Genomic DNA, 22,261 nt, shown 5'->3' with positions numbered 1-22,261 from the left:
GACATGCTAAGGTGGTTGTCCAAGAGTGTGTTGATTTAGGTCATATCGGGACTTTAACTCTCGGTTATTGTCGTTTGTTACGTAGCTTCTCTATGCTTTTTTTGTCTATTCGCTGGGGGACTTGAGTGTTTCATTTTTCTTGTTTTGACTCCCTGACATCTTTGAACATGCTGTACTCTTTATGCGACATCATGATAATGTCTTTGTCTTGATGAAGTTGAGTTTTTGTAGTAATTTTAAAGTACATGTTATCCAAACAGACCCTGAGCCATTAGGACTAAGTGCCTTGCCCAAGGTCACATTAACAGATGTTCTCCTTTTGTTTTAGGGATTTGAACTATTTTTGAACCCATTGTTATTGGCACAAAACTCTAAACACCAGGGCAGGTCCTTTTATACATCTGTAGTTGTCAACATGCAGACACTCCTTCTAAAACCCCAAAGTGCAAGCAATAGAACAGTGACCTATGCTATGGAAGTCAAATCACGCTCAACTGAACAGAACTCATCAACTCTCCGACATTTCAGGATTACTGTGCTTGGGACTCTTCGGTAAGCTCAACTGGTTGGCTGTGGTTAATGTCGCCGTCCTCTCTGATTGGCTTTAAATGGCTGGGTGGTAGTTAATAGGTAGGTTCTGCTGCCAGGAGGAGGTTCAGGGTTGGGCCTTGTTGCTGCACTGATCTCTAATTAGCACAGGGCTGTCAGTTAGACAGAGTGTATCAGGAACACACACACTGGCACATATATCATGGGATGGGAAGTTAGGAATGTTTTGGATTTGGTCAATATTTCCAGAAGGATGTTTTTTAATGAAAAATGTAATGATGCCTAAATAGTCAAAGATCTGTAAAATAAGCGGAATGAGGAATTTGACAACTCAAGAAGAAGGGTGAATGGTACCTATACAACAGTAATAACAGTATGTATGGGGTTGGGCCACACCATCCTACTGCAGCTTCATGCTACTGCTTTCAAATCATTAAGTGATGCCCCATTGTTGCTTTGTGGGATTTGGCGACAGCGTCATTTGTGCAAGTGTGCTGTAATCGTGTTGTATTATTTTTGTACCATTATTTCACCAGTTAAATATGCTAAGAACAGATTCGTATTTACTTCAATGACCTGAAAGCAAATAAGCTTTTCGAGACAAAATGACGTTTTTTCACCTTTTCTGCTTAGGGATTACAACCAGCGACCTTTTGTCCGACACTGTTGGCCACTAGGCTGCTCTGCTGCCCCAAAGGTTTTTTAAAGGGTTTTCTCTTGTTTATCTAAGACAGCATTTCTGCCTGCCTGTTTATCTGTTTGGTGCTGTTACTGGTTAGGCAGTGAACCGGTTAACTGAGCGTGGGGTGGATCAGGTTACGAGCACCAGGGGAGAACCTCTCGTTCTGTCGCTCTGTTTCACCAGCTTTCTCCCTCGCTCAGTCCAGAGAGAAAGAAAGACTGAAGAGAGAGAGAGGGGCAACAGGAGATTGAGGAAAAAAAGGGCTAGGGATGATTGCAGAAGATAGCTGGAAACGCAGATAGAGTCAGAATGAGTCAGAGGGAGTGAGGGATAAAGGCAGAGAGGGAGGGAGGAGGCAGACACAGTGAGAGAGTGGGGCAGTAAGCGAGGGATGATACAGCTCAGGGTGCATCCAACAGTGGTCCGGACTGATGAAGCTTTCTGTACAGCTCGGCATTCTCCACCGCGCGTCAGGTTCCCACGGCAACCCAGGAACCCTGGCCAGGTAGAGAACGTTTCTGTGTGATTCCTCTGTTTTCCTTTTTAACTCATGATATTCCTGTCTTCAGAATCAAATTTCGGACAAGGGAGTTAAGTCTTCCATGTCGGTCTTTGATGTTATCCCCCCCCCCCCCCCTCCCCGTTTACCTATCTCACTATCCTCTCCCTCCCCCTCTTTCTCTCTCTCTCTCTCTCTCTCTCTCCCCGTTTACCTATCTCACTATCCTCTCCCTCCCCCTCTTTCTCTCTCTCTCTCTCTCTCTCTCTCTCTCTCTCCCCATTTACCTATCTCACTATCCTCTCCCTCCCCCTCTTTCTCTCTCTCTCTCTCTCTCTCTCTCTCTCTCTCTCCCCATTTACCTATCTTACTATCCTCTCCCTCCCCCTCTTTCTCTCTCTCTATCTCTCTCTCTCCCCGTTTACCTATCTCACTATCCTCTCCCTCCCCCTCTTTCTCTCTCTCTCTCTCTCTCTCTCTCTCTCCCCGTTTACCTATCTTACTATCCTCTCCCTCCCCCTCTCTTTCTCTCTCTCTCTCTCTCTCTCTCTCTCTCTCTCTCTCTCTCTCTCTCTCTCTCTCTCTCTCTGTTTACCTATCTCACTATCTTCTCTCTCTCTCGTTGGGGGGGACTTTCCCATGTGGCTGCGTGAACATGTTTTCAGACGGCTGTGGTCAGACGGAATCTCGTACCAGTTAGCGCAGTCTGTCTGCTGCCCTGTCATAATCAGATGGGAGTTAAAGGCAACTTCAAAGCGGCCTGACCTCAGAACCTAAGCCGGAGATGGCACGACTTGCCATAGATATCTGATCTGTTTGATGAAAGTGTGCTAATGTCAGATCTCTCTGTATGTGGTGTGTGGGTATGTGTCTAACGGCAGCGTTTTTTTTCTGTGTGCGTCTGTCTGTTGCTTTAGAGCTGATGGATCTCTGCCTGGGTGACTCTAATCTAAACAGTGGACACAATAGAAGGAGTGTGTGTGTGTGCATGTTCTCAATAGTTGTCAATCCTGCTTTTAACTCTTCGCCCCCCCTGTGGTTCTGTCAGACTGGTGTTTGCCCAGTGGGTTAGTAATCCTGCCTCCTTTAGAGACAAGAGATGGCTGTAGTTGGTCTGGACCATGTGTGTTTGCATAAGTGTTTCTTAAACTTAGAAGAGAACTGAGCTAAGAACTATGGTGTCATTCCAGTTGTAGGCTTCTTTTGTCTTCTTCTGCATGTGACGGGCAACTCCACAATGTTCAAAAGCCAATTTACCAATGGTTTTAAATAAGCGTCCTCCTGTGAGATCTTCAAAAGGACAAGAATTTGAGCTAATGTTCGGAAGCTTGTTTACTCAACAACCTCTGATAGATGTCAGCTGAATTTAAACAGGTTTGTTGAGTTAAGCTCAAAACGTAAAATAAAGTCGATTTATATTACCCAGCTTGTTCACTTGCAGGCAGATTTGTCTAAGTTTGTTTCAGTACCTGCATTTATGCATGATCTATGGTTGATTATTGTAGTGCTACAGAAACATCTCTTAGTGGTTGGATTTGGTGCAACTGTTTAAGAGATGGCTCCTGTAGTTACAATGTGATTTATGATTCCTAAAAGTTCCAGTTGAATGTTCTCATTTTAGCTGGTTTCCTATCAGAATAGCACATAATGGGACTTTAGGGTTAATGAGGCTTCAGACCACTGAAGGGAGTAACTAGGACATCAAAAGTCAAATTTTGTTCAAGGCTGCAATACAGCATAAAACAACCTTGTCTCTGTCTGCTAAAAATTACAAGTATGGAAGGTAATTACAATTTCTTCAAAAGACAAGGTACTCCTGGAAATATACAAACAAGATAGCATTGATGCTTAAATAGGATTCTAGGTTCACTCAAAATTCTAAAATTGTGGTTGTGCGTGCATGAGTGTTTGGGGATGTGATATTGTGCGTGTGTTTGTGGTTGAGAGACTTACACTACCATTCAAAAGTTTAGGGTCACTTAGAAATGTCCTTGTTTTCCATGAAAAATAATAAAAAATAATAATTGTGTCCTTCAAACTTTGTTTTCATCAAAGAATCCTCCATTTGCAGCAACTACAGCCTTGCAGACCTTTGGCATTCTAGTTGTCAATTTTACCCCATACTTTCTAAAGCACCTCCCACTAGTTGGATTGGCTTGATGGGCACTTCATACGTCCCATACAAGTGTGCCGCACAAGCCCTGAAAAGTGAAGCCAAAACGTCTCGTTCGCCCCCTGGTGAGTGGTCCTAGTATAGGTCATAAACCCCGCCTCCCCATGTTATTCAATGGGACGCGAGACCAACTAAACAATTAAATTACCCTTCAAATATCTTTTTTCCGAAGCTGGTTTCTGTCATTTACTGTAGTTTGTATCACGCTAATGTAAATTCAAGAGTTTGTTTTTAAAATAAGTTGGTTTTTAGTTAGTTATTTAATGCTCTAAAAACGGTGGCGTGACGTCGTGATTGACAGCTGTGATTGACAGCTATCTGAGCCGAGGAGCCATTGAAGCGCCAACAGGCTTTTTTCGCGATTTTCGGAGGACTAAGGAGATTGGAGCTTTAAATTGAATCTCTAAATTTCTATAATTGATATAATTTCACACGGACATAATGGGTTGTTCTGCAGTAGATTGTGCTAACTGATCTGGCATTTCCAATCGATCTTTGAATTTTTTTCGGTAAGTTAAATTTATAAGCTATTTAATTAGTAAATAAATGTAATGGGCTAGCTAACGTTAGCTAAAAGACAACAAGCCTCGTTAATAGCCATGTTAATAGCTAGCAGGTGATCTTTAGCTAGAAGTTACCAATTATTTTTGTATTAGGTCTATTCTAAATTAAGGTTAAACATGATGTAAGTTAGGCTATAACATATTGTCTAGGTTTAACAAGCAAAGGTTGTACTGTACTTGGACTTGATTGAACTCTGTTTAAATGTGTGGTTAGTAGGCCACTTGTATTTACCTTATTTTGATGAGGTTGGAGTGGAACGGAGCAGACAGAGTTCACAGGAGCAGGACTCCACTTCCAAAACAGTGCAGCGTGTGCTTGCGATTGATTACGGTATGCGCATTCTGCGAGGGAGAGTGAGGGCGGGGCACAGGGGTTGATTTCACAGCTTTACGGCTTTACTTCCTGCTCGCTACTGCGCATAACTACTGTGCAGAACTGGTCCCAAGATCGCTATCTGCGCAGACGCAAGTCCAAGATGTCAGCGCCATATCGGGACACTGGCGGCCTCAGTTTTCACCAATGGAAAAGAGCGAAGGGGCGTCGTCCATTTTTTGGTCCCATACGGTCAAACTGCTCCCACTGCAGCTCAATAGGGTTGAGATCCGGTGACTGTACTGACCACTCCATTATAGACAGAATACCAGCTGACTCCTTCCCTAAATAGTTCTTGCATAGTTTGGAGTTGTGTTTTGGGTCATTGTCTTGTTGTAGTAGGAAATTGGCTCCATGGTTATGGCATGGTATGGCGTTGCAAAATGGAGTGATTTCCTTCCTTCTTCAAGATCCCTTTTACCCTGTACAAATCTCCCAATTTACCACCACCAAAGCACCCACAGACCATGCTTGACAGATGGTGTCAAGCACTCCAACAGCATTTTCATTTGTTCTGCATCTGACAAATGTTCTTCTTTGTGATCCAAACTTAGATTTGTCTGTCCATGACACTTTTGCCAGTCTTCCTCTGTCCAGTGTGAGTTCTTTTCCCATCTTAATATTTTCTTTAAAATATTAAGAAAATATTTCTTAATATTTTCAGTCTGAGATCTCAGGCCAGTTTGAGATCTGATTTCAATTTGCCTTGGATTAGTAAACACAACGTGCCATTGGAACACATGACTGATGGTAGCTGATAATGGGCCTCTGTACTCCTATGTAGATATTCCATAAAACATCAGCCGTTTCCAACGTTAACAATGTCTACACTGTATTTCTGATCAGTTTGATGTGATTTTAATGGACAAAAGAAAGGCTCTTCTTTCAAAAACAAGGACATTTCTAAGTGACCCCAAACTTTTGAATGATAGTGTAGATTTCTAGACAGCTTAGGGCTTACACTGATAACTGGCTATAAGCTGTGTCATTGATTCACCTTGCTTCTTAAAAAGGCCCCTTTTCCCTGGTTAGTTGTCATCCATTAGAAAAGTCACTTATTTATTCTGTCTCTGCAACATTAGGAGTTGTGGGTTCGATTCATCAAATGGACGCCCATGTGGCTGTAAGTCATTTCAGATGAAAGTGTTGGTTAAATTACGTTTTCTGTATGAAGACAGACTGAGTGATTAATTGCTGTCTACTGTCTAGTGTACTGCCATGTGTTGCTCTGTGAAAGTAAGCCTGTGCTGTAGCATGTAGGTTTGCCAGGTATCTAATGCTGAACCTAGCTGTCATGAAAGTGAGGTCTCTGAAGTAGAAATTGTATAAAGACTGATTTACTGGAGTTAAGGTTGCCTCCATCGAACCACAAACTAAATCATTGTCAAAAATCGTTTAATCTCAACTGTATTTCCTGTTCTCGCCATCCCCTCCGTTCTCCAGTTGGGACGACAGCAGCTCGGTGAGCAGTGGGATCAGTGACACCATCGACACGGATGACATCAACACCAGCTCGTCCATCAGCTCCTACGCCAACACGCCGGCCGCACAGCGCAAGGCTCGTAACGGACAGGTCTGTGCAGAGGCAACACAAATACACACACATGCATGGGGGTCTCACATACACACACACACACACACACACACTAAGTACAGTATCATTCTCCTACCTCCCCCTTTCTCCTTCTGGAAGTGTGAATGATACTGACATTCCTCCCAGTTTGGAGTGGAATATGAGCTTCAACTATTGACCTGGGCGGAAAACTCATGACTGACTAGACCAATGTTAGTGTTTGAACTGGCCTCAATTAATTAAATGGCAATTTTAAGAAGCCACCTTAGAAAAGAAAAGTGATATTGTTCTTTGTTGGTTTCACGTGACTCTGGAAAGTGGTTGACTGTCTGGCAGGCCAGCGAACGCTGTACAATAACACCAATTTAATATAGTGGTTATTTGATGATGGGTTATGGGGCAACAATTGCTGAACACAGACCATTTTATCCCCGTAGCAGTTCTTTGACCCAACACTAGATTAATACAGCCGGTTTCCATAGATACTGTCTGCGTAATAGATCTATACAGGTCAAAGGTTGTTGTAGGCTTCTGGGTCACTAATGTGTGGTCTGTAAAGGATTTAGATATTTTTCCCCCCTCAATCACTATACTTTCTATATTGACACTGTAATCACTGCCATATAGGCACTTATGTAAGTTGCAAGTTATAAAAATATGTACTGAACTGAATCTGTTTTACTGTTTTATAGAGCATTGTATTCTCTATGAAAAGCTGAACATATACCTTATATCTTTGTTAAATAAAGAACACTTACTGTACATACATACATCTGCCATTGAACTACCTCTGTACATTGGCGTACATTAGATCATAACTTCTCTCTCATCCTCTGTCAGCCTGTGACGGACGCGGAAAAGCACTCAGCCTCTACCACCCTGAACCCAGCCTGGTCGGGGGACGAGGTCAAGAGGTCAGACGGGGGGTCAGACAGTGGGGTCAGTCGGATGGAGCAGGGCACCAAGTGGGCCCGCCGGAACCCTTCGGACATGTCGGACGAGTCGGATAAGGGAGGTTCGGGGCGGAAGACACCCTCCATGACGCACACAGGGTCCTGGAGGAGGGGCATGAGCGCTCAGGTGGGGGTGACCAGCCCCAGGACCAAAGCTTCTGGAACGGCCGGGTCCAGCGGAGCTAAAACACACAGCACCGGTATGTCTGTTATCAGGCCTCCTCATATGTACCTCTCCCAGTCTGTCAGCCTCTCGGTTGGTCTCATCCCTCCCTTTTTCCGTCTTTTACAAAATGGGATGTCGTTTCTGCTTCCAAAAAAGTAACCCACTGTCATTAAAGCTTTCAGAATCGATTTGTTGGCTTGTGTTTCTGTCTGTGTGTAAATGGTGCTGTGTTGATGTATGTTGGTGCGTGGTTCTCGCTCTCTCTGTCTTTGTGTGGTGAATCCTGTCTTTGAACCTCTACTTAACAAGCACTACTGTCCTCCTGACGTCACTCCCTACCTCCCGTCCTAACTCCATCCAGGTAAAACGGACGACGTCAAGGTGTCCGAGAAGGGCCGTCTCTCCCCTCGCTCCAACGGCCTCCAGCGCTCGCCGTCCGACGCCGGGCGCAGCAGTGGCGACGAGGCCAAGAAATACCCGCCCACAGCCACCTCGGCCCGCGCGTCGCACACCCTGACGCACGCAGTCTCCGAACCCCACTCACACACGCTCACCTCCCGAGCGCCCACGAGCACGTTCGGTTTCAAGAAGCAGGGCTCTGGGATGGTTACCATAGTAACCGCCAGCGGCGCCACTATAACGAGCGGATCTGCCACTCTCGGGAAGATGCCGAAGTCTGGGGCGAGATCCCTAACTGGAGGGATCAAGGTCGGGGGTCAGGATTTGGGTTCCGGTCTGGGTCATGATGACGGGTACCTCCCGGTGAGTGCCCGCTCCACACTGCAGTACCGGAGCCTTCCGAGACCCAGTCGGTCTGGCGCAGCCACGCGAAATGGAAACCGCTCGTCTACCAGCAGCATCGAGGCGGCCGTGCTTTCCGTCACCACCCACGGTAAATGCCGGGACTCTGGAAACGCAGGGAAACTTAACGGGCCCGGGATCTCACTAGCCAATCAGACGGACCGAGAGAAGGGCGTGTCGGAGTGCGTGGACAACCTGAGAGGAGGGGCTTCCACCATGCCGCTCACAGGGAGACAGCAGGTTGCTTCGCCGACACTGCGCCGGTAAACACACACACACACGCACATGCAAAATTGCTTTATAGTTGCAATTTGGACCAGAGATGTTGTACCCCTACATCCTTGCCCCTAACCTTAAATGTTGACTTACCCAAACTCACAACATACCTCTAGGTATTATTATACACGTCATTCTAACCCTGAGCCTATAAAAGGGTATTTTCTATGATAGGATGTTTTCTCCATCCCAGAATATTCTAATATAACTAGTGTCAAACTTAAACTGGTCCTCATAGAGGTAGCAATCTGAGTACATAGTCGCATTTAATCATTAACTTAAAAGTGGTCATTAATGACTCTTGTACAGTACTGTAGATGAAACCTATTCCCCATGCGATACAACACACTTGCAATTTCACACTCAGTTACACTTTCACACAAATCAACACATGCAAACACATTCACACATGCCAACAAAAATATAGTCACAGAAACCTACCTTTTTATTGACTTTTATGACCTATTGTGGCTGAATAGGTTTCAGCCACAATACTGTGGCTGAAACCTATTCCTCATGCAACACTCACACGCACACACACACGTACACACAAAAACACGCACAAACACACAAAGTTCATGTTAATCCACCATATGAAAGTTCCCCTATCAGCCTTATGCTCAGATGCCGAGACCCTCGTCTCATCATGCCAAGCATTAATACGTGCACAGTAACACGAGCAGCTCTCACCTCATCACGCTCTGTGGGCAATAATACTCCAAGATTCAGCTCCCTCATTCTCTCCCTTACCGTTTTAACTGTCTACACACTGGCCAATATCCAAATCCAAAATTAGTGAACTGCTTTTGACCGAGGCAGAGATTACGGTCACATCAGAAGACTTACCACTGTATCAAGAGGAGGTTCTAATTGGCTGAAAGCGAAGGGCATGTGCTAATGTAATGTTTCGGATGTAACTTGGATCCAAACGCCACCCTGTGTGTGCAATAAGTATGTTAGTAGGAGCCACTTCATTCGAACGGTAATGAACAACCAACGCTCCAAGTTCTCCTTTTCTCTGTCCTTGGGTTTATTAAACTGAGACTGCGTTCATTGACATTAATGTCTCTTTCTCTCTCTAGGCTGTTTGGAGGAAAGCCCGGTAAACAGGCTCCAGTCACCACAGCGGAGAACATGAAGAACTCCACAGTGATCTCTAACCCCCACGCCACCCACGCCGCCCTGGACTCCCCTGGAGGTGTAGGAGGGGAGGGCGAGGGCGGCAGCCCCCTGTACGGTGGGCGTAACCTGGGCACGGGGCATAACACGCTGGGCAGCGAACAGGTGAGACCGAGTCGACCACTACGATGCGAGTGTGTTCGCAAAGTATTCAGACCCCTTGACTTTTTCCATAGCTTGTTGCATACAGCCTTTGTCAGAAATAGATTTAAATAAAAAAAAAATCACTGTGCATTCTGAATATTTTTCAAATGCACTGTATGTCGGCCGGCTCTCAGTAGCATCTGTGTCTACAAAACAGAGTTTGTAGCAGTAAAAACAAGAAAATTACCAACATTAGCTACCCGTGCTGTTTACTGTAGCTAGTGCTTTGGTAAAATTGGTAGTTATGATGGTGAGCCAGCAAACAGTGGACTTTCTGGGGACCACGACACAAACTCCTGATATTTTCAATGTCCTAATAAGACATTTTTGCTTGCAAGGTATCTAGCTAGCCACGGCAGATTGTAATAGCAAGGACACTGTGGGAATGGAGCTAATGTATCTTTGGACTTTGGCCAATGAGAGCATAGCCACTAGGTTTAACCTTGAAACATCAGGGGTCTGGGGTGGTCTGGCTGTCAAAGCCGCTGCCCCTGATGCACATGTGCCACTGCAGCGTGGGTTCGAATCCAGTTTTTCCTGACAACAAAGTCTTCCCCACTGTCTCCATCCAAATAAACAAAAATGCCTGAAAATATACTGTTGAAGAAATACAGTCATATTAAAAACACCAAACCACAATTCCCTCTTTCTCCCCCAGAGTGCATCCAGCCCCTGCTCCGTCTACTCCTCCACGGGGCCTTCCAACAGCCTGACCTGGGGCACCACCCTGAGCACAGGCTCCTCCGCCCAGAGCAGGGAGGGCACCCTGGGGGGTCACGGCGGCGGCGGGGCGGGCAGCCTGGGTTACCCCTCGGTCAGCAGCATGCACACCAGCAGCGAATCCATCGACATGAGCGTGAGCAGCGCCGGACACGGAGGGCGGGACAGCCGGGAGGACACGCTGTCGGCCCTGGGCCGCACCGGCAGCGCTAAGACCGGCATGTCTGAGAGGTGAGGACGGGGAGGGTGTCGGGGGAGACAGTGGAGGGAGGGAGGGAGGGAGGGAGGGTTGGGATTGTTGAGGGAACGGCTTCACGTCTTGGGTCGTTATAATACCCTTATTGCGGACAGGAAAACAAAGGGCTGGAGTTGCGTTTGTTCAGCTTACGAAGCATTCCTGCATACATGATTTCATATGTGGCCGGAATAAATCAGCCATTTTATGAAGTAGCATTCCCAGTGGATAGTGTTGTTGGAGGTATGATATGGCATTCCAGAAGGTATTATGTTCTTTCTTACTCTTAACATACCTCATTATCTACAATGACATTGGTAAGCTGGCGCTGGTAACCCGGCTTGTGGTGTCAATGCAGATCTTTTTTCATGGGATTCTTTATCCCATCTTTTTTTCCTTTCTAAAAGTCTTTCTCTCTTTGTGACCTCCCCCCTCTCCCGTCAGTCCCCTTTCCTCCCCATCCTCCAGTCCCAAATTCAGCCGAAACACCTTACCTCGGAAACAGGACAGGTAAAATTGCCTTTGTGTGGGGATGGGCTTTTGCTTAGTGGCGGTTTGTGCGTGCGTGTACGTGCGTGTGTGCGCTCCATTGTGCCAGGCTCTCGTGCCGCACAGAACTTGCTCTTTTCCCCATTGCTGTTGATATGCTGCCACCTATGGGCAAACATTTTTATTTGCAGCTAGATAAAAAACAATTACCCCATAACCACTATATGATACACAATTTTAACTTTGCAACAATGGGGATATTTTGGAAAGGGATGTCAAATATATATTTATATATTTACACATATTAATTGCTAGATAGTCCAAGCTTCCACCCCACCTTCCACCTTCCTCTTCTCTATTCCTTCTTTTCTTTTTTTTCCCTGAAGTGCTGTTTTTTTGCCAATTCTACAGGGGTCCACACAGTGATAGTAACACACTGCCCAAGAAGGGACTCAGGTACATCCTGGAAACATCTCAACACTGCCTGCAATGCTTAGCCCTCTCGCTCTCTCACTTTCTGTCTATTTCTCTGTCTCCCCCTCTCTTTTCTTCTCTGTCTCTCTTTCTTTCTCTTTTTGTGTTTCTCCCTTGGCTTGAGCTCACGCAAAGCTGACATCGCTGTTGTTGTTGTTGTTGTCTGTGAAATGCTCTTGGCTCACTTTTGTCTTGCTCTTCGGTGTAAAGGTCACTTTGCCTCATGAGCACTTTGATTTCGGGTGGCGTTTTGGATTTCCGTTGATCATCCACCCTTTTCATTATTTTTACGCCTTCAGTTGGAGACGAGTGCTTGTACATCGTGTGAAATGTATGCTTTTGTCGTCACGTGTGTACCTTCACTCTGGAACAAAATCTGTTCCCTTCGGTAAAACAAACAATAAACCATGCAAGTTGGAGCTTTAGTCCCAACGTAAGAAAAGCCGCAGTCTTCCCACTGTCTACTCACATCACCTTTACCCTCCAACCTGCGTCGTCTGATCTGGTTTGTGTTTGGAATGACAGGTACGCCCCTTCGCCCCAGCTGCGGAGTCACGAGGAGGCCGCGCGAGATTGGTTGCGTTCCCATTCACACGGTGGGCTGCAGGACTCGACCAGTAACTCTCCCTTTTCGCCCGGTTCCAGCCTAACCTCGCCCTCTGGGACACGCTTTAACTTCGGACAGCTCGGTATGACCTCTCCCCTCCCAAACCCCTGTGTGTGTGTGTGTTGTGCACATGTATGACATTTGGGTCCTTCATAGCAGGTAGCCCTACCATGGCAGCTCAGATCAACCTGGCCAGTCTCCGTAACAACAGTCTGACCAACCAAGACATGACCTTTGACCCCTGTAGCGACACCCGTCTGAGGAACTCGTGCATGTCACTGGACGAGAAGACTCGCACCATGAGCCGCTCAGGTTCCTTCAGAGACGGTTTTGAGGAGGGTGAGTACAGGGAGTCAGAGAGGGAGTGGGGGGGCAGACAGAGAGGGGGAGAGAGAGGGAGTGGGGGGGCAGACAGAGAGGGGGAGAGAGAGGGAGTGGGGGGACAACAGAGAGAGGGAGGGAGAGAGAGAACGGAGTGAGGTGATTACTTATGATAAAGTCTTCCAACCTTAGACAGATTATTCTGTAAACCTTTCTAATCCACCATTTGAATTTTGAATTTGTAAAGTTATCTCAACTTTTCATTCTATTTGAATTATGTCACTGAATTTAAATCACTACATTTCTTTATCATTTTCTCTCTCTGTCTCTTGCACTTTCCCAAACGCTCCTCCCCTTTCTAGTCCAGCAGTCGGATATAATATTATTCTGTTTATTTTAGTGTGGAGTAGGGATTAATCTGGGAAAATAACTGTTTCCATGTAGGCCAATAATCTGCCTGGCTTCTCTATAATTTTTTCCATTCACCGGTTTGGTTCTGCGCCGGTATCACACATGCAGGCTTAAGCCTCAGTTCCCAATGACAAGCAAACTCCTTTTCTGTGAGCACTTCAAACGGATTTATTCAGTCACCAAACAGACAAGTTGAATTTTCACACAGACATATTTAGTCTGAGAGTGGAGAGGGAGAGAGAACACAAAGACAGAAGTGTAATGAGGAGGATGGCTACTGTTTACTCTTCATTGCTCCCAAGTGTGTGTGTACAAAAGCTCTGTTGGATAGGTTTCTATTGCGTACTATGTAGTCCATAATCTCATAATCCCACATGGCTGGAACAAGGGGAATAGAGATGAAGAGAGATATCAGGTCAGGGAAGTACTGCTGCAGGGTGGGTTGGAAACCAGCCCGCTGCTCTTTCAGCAAAACTCTGCCCGCTCCTTCTCCACTTTCCTATCCAATGTAGCATTATGATGCCTGCCAAAAATATTTTTAAAATAACCTCCACAAGAGTTTATTGTACAGGCCTGCTAATGCCATTGATTGTTCTCTCTCCTCTTCCCCCCTGACTTAATTAAGCAGGATAATAATCGGGTCTGTATGTTTCAGAAACATGAGAACACGCAGGAAGCTTTGCTCGTGTCAGTGTGCGTCGATGAGCGTGTCAGTGTGCGTCGATGCGCGTGTCAGTGTGCGTCGATGAGCGTGTCAGTGTGCGTCGATGCGCGTGTCAGTGTGCGTCGATGCGCGTGTCAGTGTGCGTCGATGCGCGTGTCAGTGTGCGTCGATGCGCGTGTCAGTGTGCGTCGATGCGCGTGTCAGTGTGCGTCGATGCGCGTGTCAGTGTGCGTCGATGCGCGTGTCAGTGTGCGTCGATGCGCGTGTCAGTGTGCGTCGATGCGCGTGTCAGTGTGCGTCGATGCGCGTGTCAGTGTGCGTCGATGCGCGTGTCAGTGTGCGTCGATGCGCGTGTCAGTGTGCGTCGATGCGCGTGTCAGTGTGTGTCGATGCGCGTGTCAGTGCGGGTTTCACTGGTTCAAAATTGCTTGCGACACATTTGTGATGGGACCAGGAGATTTTGTTCCCCTATCTTGATTTTCATGTCGTGTCACCTTTCTTAGTAAACACACACACACAGGATAAGTCAGTGAGGTCATGCTTCCAGGTTCCTTTGAATAAAATGATCGGGGCGCCCAGTTCAGTGGTCCAATTACATAGGAAAGTCAGTTCCTTATTTCGGAAGCCTTTTTCACCTGCCCCCAGAAAATGATCTTGGGGAAACTGAAACTGAATCTGATCTCATGCTGAAGCCCTACTTCCTCGTCTCTTGTGTTGCATCATTTTCTATCCGATTCTAGCCTTTTAGCTCCAAGGCTGGGAAAAAAAACATGTCCCTCGAACCAAAAGAGCTCTCTCATTTTCAACCCTGTTGACAGAAAACATTTAATAAAACATTACTGTGCATTTATCATAGCAGGAAACAGTCGTACAGATTTGTGGCTTGCCTTTTATCTAAGATCATAGAAGAAGTCGTTAGTCAATAGGATAATACCTGAACTATAATTAGTTACACCACATAGCCACTCCCATCACAAACATACAGTTCCAATTTACCGCAGTGTGTGGTAGACTTTTGGTTATAGGGCTGTTATTAGGACTTTCACCGCCGCGGGGCTGGTCGAGTCGGGACAAGCAGGAGGCTGTATAATGGTAGCCTGACATGTGGAGGGAGGTAGCGAGTTGGGTGATGACAGAAGGGATTGGTGACTTAAAAAGCTTGTGTGAGGTCCGATTATTTAAAGGGACACACAATCATTCTCTGGCATGCTGTCGTTCATATAGGTGAATGAGAGACCTTTCATGTTTTTGCATTCTGGGAGTACGTGTGTGTGTGTGTGTGTTTGCTAGAGCGTCTGGAGCAGTGTGTGTTGTCCTGTACCTTACTGTGTCCTGTGGTTTTGTTTCTGCAGTACACGGTTCCTCGCTCTCCCTCGTCTCCAGCACCTCCTCAGTCTACTCAACGGTGAGTTCGATCTTTGTACATTTTGGCAAGATCCTCCCTAAACGGTTTTATGGCAGAGCCTGCACTGCGCCACTGTGTTATTTAAAAAAACTAATATATTAACTTGTTACTTATGATTGTGTATTAGTAGTTCACTTTATAACTAAAATTCCATAAAAGGAATAGGAACATTTACTGTCAAGGGCAGTTTAGTCTAATGTATTTATGTTGATGTTAGAGAAGCTGATCCAAAATCAGTTGTTAAAAGTGGAAAATTACCAGTCCTTTCATTGAACTAGAAGAGTAGTATTGAGTTTCTGCTTTAGACTGATTTAATGTCTGTTTTGTGTTGGTCCTCCCAATGGTTGACGTTAGCATTGGGCTACTGTAAACTGATCCTTGATCTGAGCCTGCGGGCAACTTTTATATTGTCATCCTTTACTCAGATCCACCCAGTTACACCCACCCACACCCCAGTCAATCATTTAAAAAAAAAAAGATGTGTGCTGCTACAGTTCTATTAATGTAGCCCACGGTTAACTGGTCTGCTGCCTGTTGTGTCATTGGGCAGAAACGTGGAGGGAGGAGTGCCCTTTCTGGACAGAGTAATCTGCTGGTTCTGTCATGTTTCTAGCAAAGCAGCATGGAACATTTTTTTTTATTTGAATTGAAAGGGGCAGATGAAGCGTTTCTAATTTAAATAAATGCATTTGACATTCATTATTCAGCCCAAAATGAATGTAATTAACAGCAACACACGACTAAAACAGGCTCACGCACACTGCTAGGGAATCTGTTGAGAGGAAACCACCGAATTTAAGAGATCACTATTATATTGTATGTCTGTGCATTAGAACAGACTTACGTCTTTGCGGCTGGTCCTTGATGGTAGATGGGAGATTGAGAGAGAGGCTGTTCCAAGCCCACACACACACAGCCAGAGAAGGGTTTTTACCAGCCATCTACAGAGACACTCCCACAAGCAGGTGCAGAGGCGGAGTCAGTGTGGTGAAAGAGAGAGTGAGAGAGAGACACTGAGCTCTCAGACAAGTTGATACAGTAGAGCAGACCTGTAGCAGAACACCCAGGAGAGAAAAAGACAGATTTATTAAAGGAGGGAAAGTTGAATAGTAGAGAGAAGCTCCAGAAGCCATCATGATGGCCACCTTGTCAATGACGGGATCAGTCGCAGCCTGGGACGTACGCACGGTAGGAATTGGGTGGTGGAGGGAAGTCGTTTTGCTGTCAGGAATGTTTTAATTCTACTATTGCAACTGACAGATACTTTATTATCTTTAATATTTTATCCTATTTTGCTAAATAGGATAATGATTCACTGTAAAGGATGATGATTCTGTAACGCTTCTACTTCCATCACCTTTTGCGGATCAGTTGGTATCAACTGGTTCTCTGGGGACGTAAACAGACAGGACAGTTCGAATGTCCAGGGTGTTTGTGCCCTTTAAGCGCAGATCTAGGATCAGTTTCCATTTGCTAAACCTAACAAAGAAAATCGAACAACATGTTTTGGAAAACTGGTTTTAGTTTTCTAGGAGGCAAGGATGATTGACAGCTTTGGTTGTGTGTGTTGACGCAATATTGACAGGTGGCACTTTGTCAGGACACACACACACCATTATTAGCTCGGAAATACAGACCTGTCTGAACAGGTCTTTACAGAGTGCCAGACAGACAGACGGGACCCGTGGAAAAATCATTTTCATCTGTAGTTTATGTCACAACAGCCACGCCCACTACTGTCTCCTTTGTTTGGGTTGCCATTAGAACCGGCCTATCAACCGCCCAGCCCGCAAAAAACAGGTGGACAGTAATAGATAGATCAGTCAATTAAATGTTATTTACATTGCTTTTTTCGCATCAACCGTTGTCACAACGTGCTCATGCAGATACCCATCCTAAAACCCCAAATAGCAAGCATCAACAAGAAATTGAAACAGTGGCAAAGGGAAAACTCCCTAGTGGGGTCATAACGTGGGAAGAAACCTTGTGAGGACCCAGACTTCTGGCCATGCCAGATATGTAGGAGAAGATCAGTCGGGTGTGAATCTTATTGTTTGTGAAGTAAATAAAATGTGCTTAATTAATAACAACATTTGTAGGCTCATAGGATTGTACCACAATATGCTGGATATGCTAAACATTGATAGGATTTACAAAAACGAATAGCAAGGACAAGAGACGGCTTTACTTGCACACCTGCCAGTTCCATTGTAAACAGCAAATACTGCATGCGTGTGAGTATGTGGGTGTGAAATTGTGCTTGCATGTGCGCCTCCTTCCCAAGCTCTCCTGTGTTACCTACTATTGTTCAGAATATACAATACCTCTCAGCATGCAGGCACGCAACCCCCCACCTCACCTTAACACAAACGAAACCCCTCCAGGAGCATAGATATCCGCTTTCTAGACCCATTAACAGGGACATCCCAGGTTTCTGTAGCTAATAAATCATCAAGTGGTTTGAACCGGAGGAAAACATAAGAGCCTGATGAGGATGTTGCGGAGCCTTGCTAGGATGGTGTGGCGTGCCGCAGCGAACTCTGTTTGCCCTAGGGGCCGGAGAAGTGAATCAACTACCACCACCCCCCAAAGCTGGCTTTAATAAATGCTTGTGCTTTCTTTCAATCAATGCCTCATCTAATCATTATCTTGTTCTGTTTTCAGACTGAAGAGAAATCCCAGTCAGAGGTAAGACTTGAGCTCCCTTTTTAAGTAAAGAAACAGTTTTTCTCTCTTTCTTTCTTGTTGCTCTCACTTCTCTCTCCTTCCTCTTTCTTCTGTTCCTCTCTCCATCTGTCCTACCTCTCTTTTTCTTCCTCTCTCTGTCTTTCTTTCTGGTGTCTGTAATCATACATGTTGGATCATGGAGGCGTATATGGGATTGTATCTAGTTACAGATGTCAGTGTTGTGTTTTGACTGACCCCTGTGTCAACAAGCCCTTGTCCCCAACACCTGCTGACACCTGTGTTCTTTAGGAAGCCATCTTTTCCTAAACCCTTTTTGTACCAGAGACGAGGCCCATGAGCGTCCCATTCACTTTTTCCACGTACACACAAGACCTTCTCTGGCCTGTGTTTTGATGCTTTCATGGTTTCTGTGACATACGTGTTTTGATGATCGCCGTGTGTTTTATTTTCAGATCCGTAAGCTGCGCAGAGAATTGGACGCGTCCCAGGAGAAAGTGTCAGCCCTGACGACACAGCTGAGCGCTAATGTGAGTGCAAGCAGCGGGAAACCCAGCTAGTCGCACAGACCCAGAAACATACCGTGTGCCCACACCCGCATGTAGAAAGGAATCATGCAGAAACCCATGCAGAAACCCATGCAGAAACCCATACAGAAACCCATGCAGAAACCCATGCAGAAACCCATGCAGAAACCCATGCAGAAACCCATACAGAAACCCATACAGAAACCCATGCAGAAACCCATGCAGAAACCCATGCAGAAACCCATGCAGAAACCCATGCAGAAACCCATGCAGAAACCCATACAGAAACCCATGCAGAAACCCATGCAGAAACCCATGCAGAAACCCATGCAGAAACCCATGCAGAAACCCATGCAGAAACCCATGCAGAAACCCATGCAGAAACCCATACAGAAACCCATACAGAAACCCATACAGAAACCCATGCAGAAACCCATGCAGAAACCCATGCAGAAACCCATGCAGAAACCCATGCAGAAACCCATGCAGAAACCCATACAGAAACCCATACAGAAACCCATGCAGAAACCCATGCAGAAACCCATGCAGAAACCCATGCAGAAACCCATGCAGAAACCCATGCAGAAACCCATGCAGAAACCCATGCAGAAACCCATGCAGAAACCCATACAGAAACCCATACAGAAACCCATACAGAAACCCATACAGAAACCCATGCAGAAACCCATGCAGAAACCCATGCAGAAACCCATGCAGAAACCCATACAGAAACCCATACAGAAACCCATACAGAAACGTATCTGTGATGAGAGATAAACAATCTTTCAAACGACACAGTCCCAAGCACACACAATAATTGTTTGCACACCTACACACCCCTACACAGTAACACAAACACCCCCGAAACATAAACTGCTGCGTCCACATTCCTGCACTTACTCAAGCGCAGTGTGTTAATCTGATTTTTTAAAAACCTTGTAAAGACCACGAAGGGACAGACGACATGGAGTCAGAAGACGGATTCTAGACACAACACCAGCGTCACAGGGCTGCTGATCTCACAGCCTGTGCCTCCAAATACGCGCCACACTCCTTGAGAGAGATGGTGGGAGGTCGGGATGGGTAGTTGATATAGGGGAGGGACAGACTGCGGAAAACGGGAGAACACACTCTCTCCCGCCACACAAAGACAGGTACCTGTTTAAAAAGTCCCTTGCGTGTTCTGAGTGGCTCCAGGACTTTAATCGCGTGTCTTTTGCCAAGTCTGCCACACGCCACTATGCTAACTGCCCGCAGGCATGTTTGGATGCACTCCTCTGTTTTTATTGGAGAGCGTGTTGTGCAGGTGTTAAAAGAACGCACAGCATCCCAGACAGAGAGATTAAATGTTTCCTATGCAGTGAATTCCTTCAAAAGAGCGGTATACAATTTTGCCATTATAGTAAATTATATATTTGGTTTTAGTGTCTACTGAGACTCTTGCTGGTCTAGAGAAGGCTTGCTGGTCTAGGATCAGTCCCTACACCAACCCCATCCGTATAATCGTAATAATTAGGATGTAACAAGAAGCTGATTCTAGATCAGTACTCTCGCTGAAAGGTTTGATAAATACAGGCTTGGCCTATATGTGTGGCAGATTTCCTCTGTTATTTCAGTTCACCTCTCTTACATGCTTGGATCTGCTTGTCGGTTTATTGGGTATGAATGACATCATGTTTTCTTTGGTTTTGTTTCTGTGTGGCTTTGAGTGTGGGTCTGCTTACAAGGCTTGAATCGCTGCAGATTGTTACTTGTACTAGCTGGAAGATTACTTACAGTAGATTAGGATTATTTGGTTTTGTTACTGTGCACCATTGTGTTGTAAACTGGACCTGAGTGATGTCATGGTTTGGGTTTCGAGGGAGGTCATTACGGTTGGGATAACCATGGGTTCCATGAGACATTTCACCACACTGCTCTATGCCCGTCCTGCAGTCTGTTTTAGTTGCACTATCTCAGCTTGCACTAGTTCAAGGTCTCTGGCTCTGCCTCTACTATCTCCTGCTATCACAACAGAAGGAATGTACACCACCTCTCTGTCTCCACGCTCTCTCCCTGCCTCGTGTTTCCCTTCATCTCTTTTGCCAGCGACCCAGATAATGTCTTAGCTCTGGAGACACTGCAGAAATGAGACAGTTTGCGTGTTGGGGCAAAGAGGTACGCAAAGAGCTACACAAGAGCCACAGGACCCATGTTGCAGCTTTACCATTGTTAGCCATGTCGTCCAGGAAGCAGTACCTCAGAGTGGGCACAGAAGTCATCTGGCTCCCCCTGAACAACTACCCTCCCAGGAGGAGTATCCGTGCTAGTCGGCCCATCAGAGGGAGCCAGCGAGAGCCCTTTGACCAAAGATGCAGTGCGGGAGCATCTGTTAGAGAGGTGTGAGAAGATTTAAGGCGGATTTAAAGGATTTCTGAGAGTCCCTTTTGAGGCATTGTTAGTTACGCAACTAACAGAGCTGGCTTTTACATTGTGTAGTATTTGCAGTTATTTTCACTTTCAATTCAATTTAAATTGGAATTTAGGCTTTTGGAGACTTTTGGCATTGGCTAAGGTAACTGCTGGTTTTGGGTTTCTTAGCTTGGCTTGCCAGCAGCTGCTCTCTTGTCTTTATCTGTTATTTGCTCTGGCCTTGGAGCAGGTCATCTGTGGGGGTGCTCCCATAACTCTAATTTTTGAGAATAACAGCTACCTAAGGATAAATAGTGATCATTTTTATATTTTCTTTTTTGTTGTGAAGCGTGTTTGTAAAAGGGGCCACACAGATTTGTGTTGTTAAATGTTTTTGCTTTGTCACTGACAATATCCATAATATACTGTATCTACTGTAATAGTGGATTCATGGTTCTTACCCTGCCAGTGTTTAACGGTATTGGTTATAAGATTGAATTCTTCCCACCGTGGCCTGAATTGTTCTAAATCTGTAATATGATCTGTAATTATAGTTGAACCTATTCTGACTTATGTTATTTCCCTGTGTAGGCTCACCTTGTGGCAGCGTTCGAACAGAGCCTGGGTAATATGACCATTCGACTGAAGAGTCTGACTATGACCGCTGAACACAAGGTGGGGCATGACATGACATCACACAAAATGATAGCATGCCCTTATGTAACATGACAACATAGCATTAATATCATAATCACATGACATAAGATGATTTAACATGACATAACATTATTTCAGCCAAGACAGAATCGACTGAGAAACAATAAGTTTTCTTAATGTGACCATGCAGGACTGTGAGCTGAATGAGCTGAGGAAGAACATTGAACTGCTGAAGAAACAAAACAACGTGGCCCAGGCAGCCATCAATGGAGTCATTAACACCCCTGAGCTCAGCTGCAAACAGAACAGAACAGGTAAGGATAAAAACACTCTTGAGTTGTCTCTTAAGAACAGCTCTTAGCCACGGTAGATGGGCCAGACATCACGGTCCTTCACACCTTATTGCTTAAATATGACAAAATTCTAATAAAAACAACTAAGATCCAGACTTTCTCTAAGACAATAAGGCGATTTCTTTCCAGGGGGGTCATAAATATTCCGTTCACTCTCTCTGTCTGTCCCCCTTTCTTCTGTCCTCCTTCGTTAGCTTCTTTCTCAGGTGGCGGTAGCAACGGCAGCCCTCAGCAGCAGCAGCATCAGCACCAGCAACCTGACCTCCGGATGAGGAGACAGCATTCCTCAGACAGTGTCAGCAGCATTGCCAGTGCCACTAGCCACTCTAGTGTGGGATCTAACATGGATGCCGACGCTAAGAACAAAAAAAAGAACAAGAAGAACTGGGTA

The 22,261-nt window shown here is 45.6% G+C and overlaps 1 protein-coding gene across 6 annotated transcripts in view; it reads left to right on the top strand.

Moving 5' to 3' along the window:
* Positions 1-22,261, top strand: part of nav2a (neuron navigator 2a) — a 115,946-nt gene that overhangs the window by 82,661 nt on the left and 11,024 nt on the right. For 3 of the 6 annotated variants that reach the window (XM_034295710.1, XM_020054628.3, XM_034295714.1), the window contains 15 exons: positions 6,283-6,412; positions 7,253-7,565; positions 7,893-8,595; positions 9,691-9,892; positions 10,590-10,882; positions 11,331-11,396; positions 11,787-11,831; positions 12,375-12,538; positions 12,613-12,795; positions 15,205-15,257; positions 17,922-17,945; positions 18,398-18,472; positions 21,452-21,535; positions 21,708-21,831; positions 22,065-22,258. In XM_034295710.1, the coding sequence (XP_034151601.1) occupies positions 6,283-6,412; positions 7,253-7,565; positions 7,893-8,595; positions 9,691-9,892; positions 10,590-10,882; positions 11,331-11,396; positions 11,787-11,831; positions 12,375-12,538; positions 12,613-12,795; positions 15,205-15,257; positions 17,922-17,945; positions 18,398-18,472; positions 21,452-21,535; positions 21,708-21,831; positions 22,065-22,258 (2,653 nt within the window). The remainder of the gene's footprint in view (positions 1-6,282; positions 6,413-7,252; positions 7,566-7,892; positions 8,596-9,690; positions 9,893-10,589; positions 10,883-11,330; positions 11,397-11,786; positions 11,832-12,374; positions 12,539-12,612; positions 12,796-15,204; positions 15,258-17,921; positions 17,946-18,397; positions 18,473-21,451; positions 21,536-21,707; positions 21,832-22,064; positions 22,259-22,261) is intronic. The other 3 variants (XM_034295709.1, XM_010901165.4, XM_020054659.3) reach the window with 2 other exon arrangements.

This window comes from Esox lucius, chromosome 2 (genome assembly GCF_011004845.1).
Source record: "Esox lucius isolate fEsoLuc1 chromosome 2, fEsoLuc1.pri, whole genome shotgun sequence".
NCBI lineage: Eukaryota > Metazoa > Chordata > Actinopteri > Esociformes > Esocidae > Esox > Esox lucius.
This window is presented reverse-complemented; position numbering and strand designations above follow the sequence as displayed.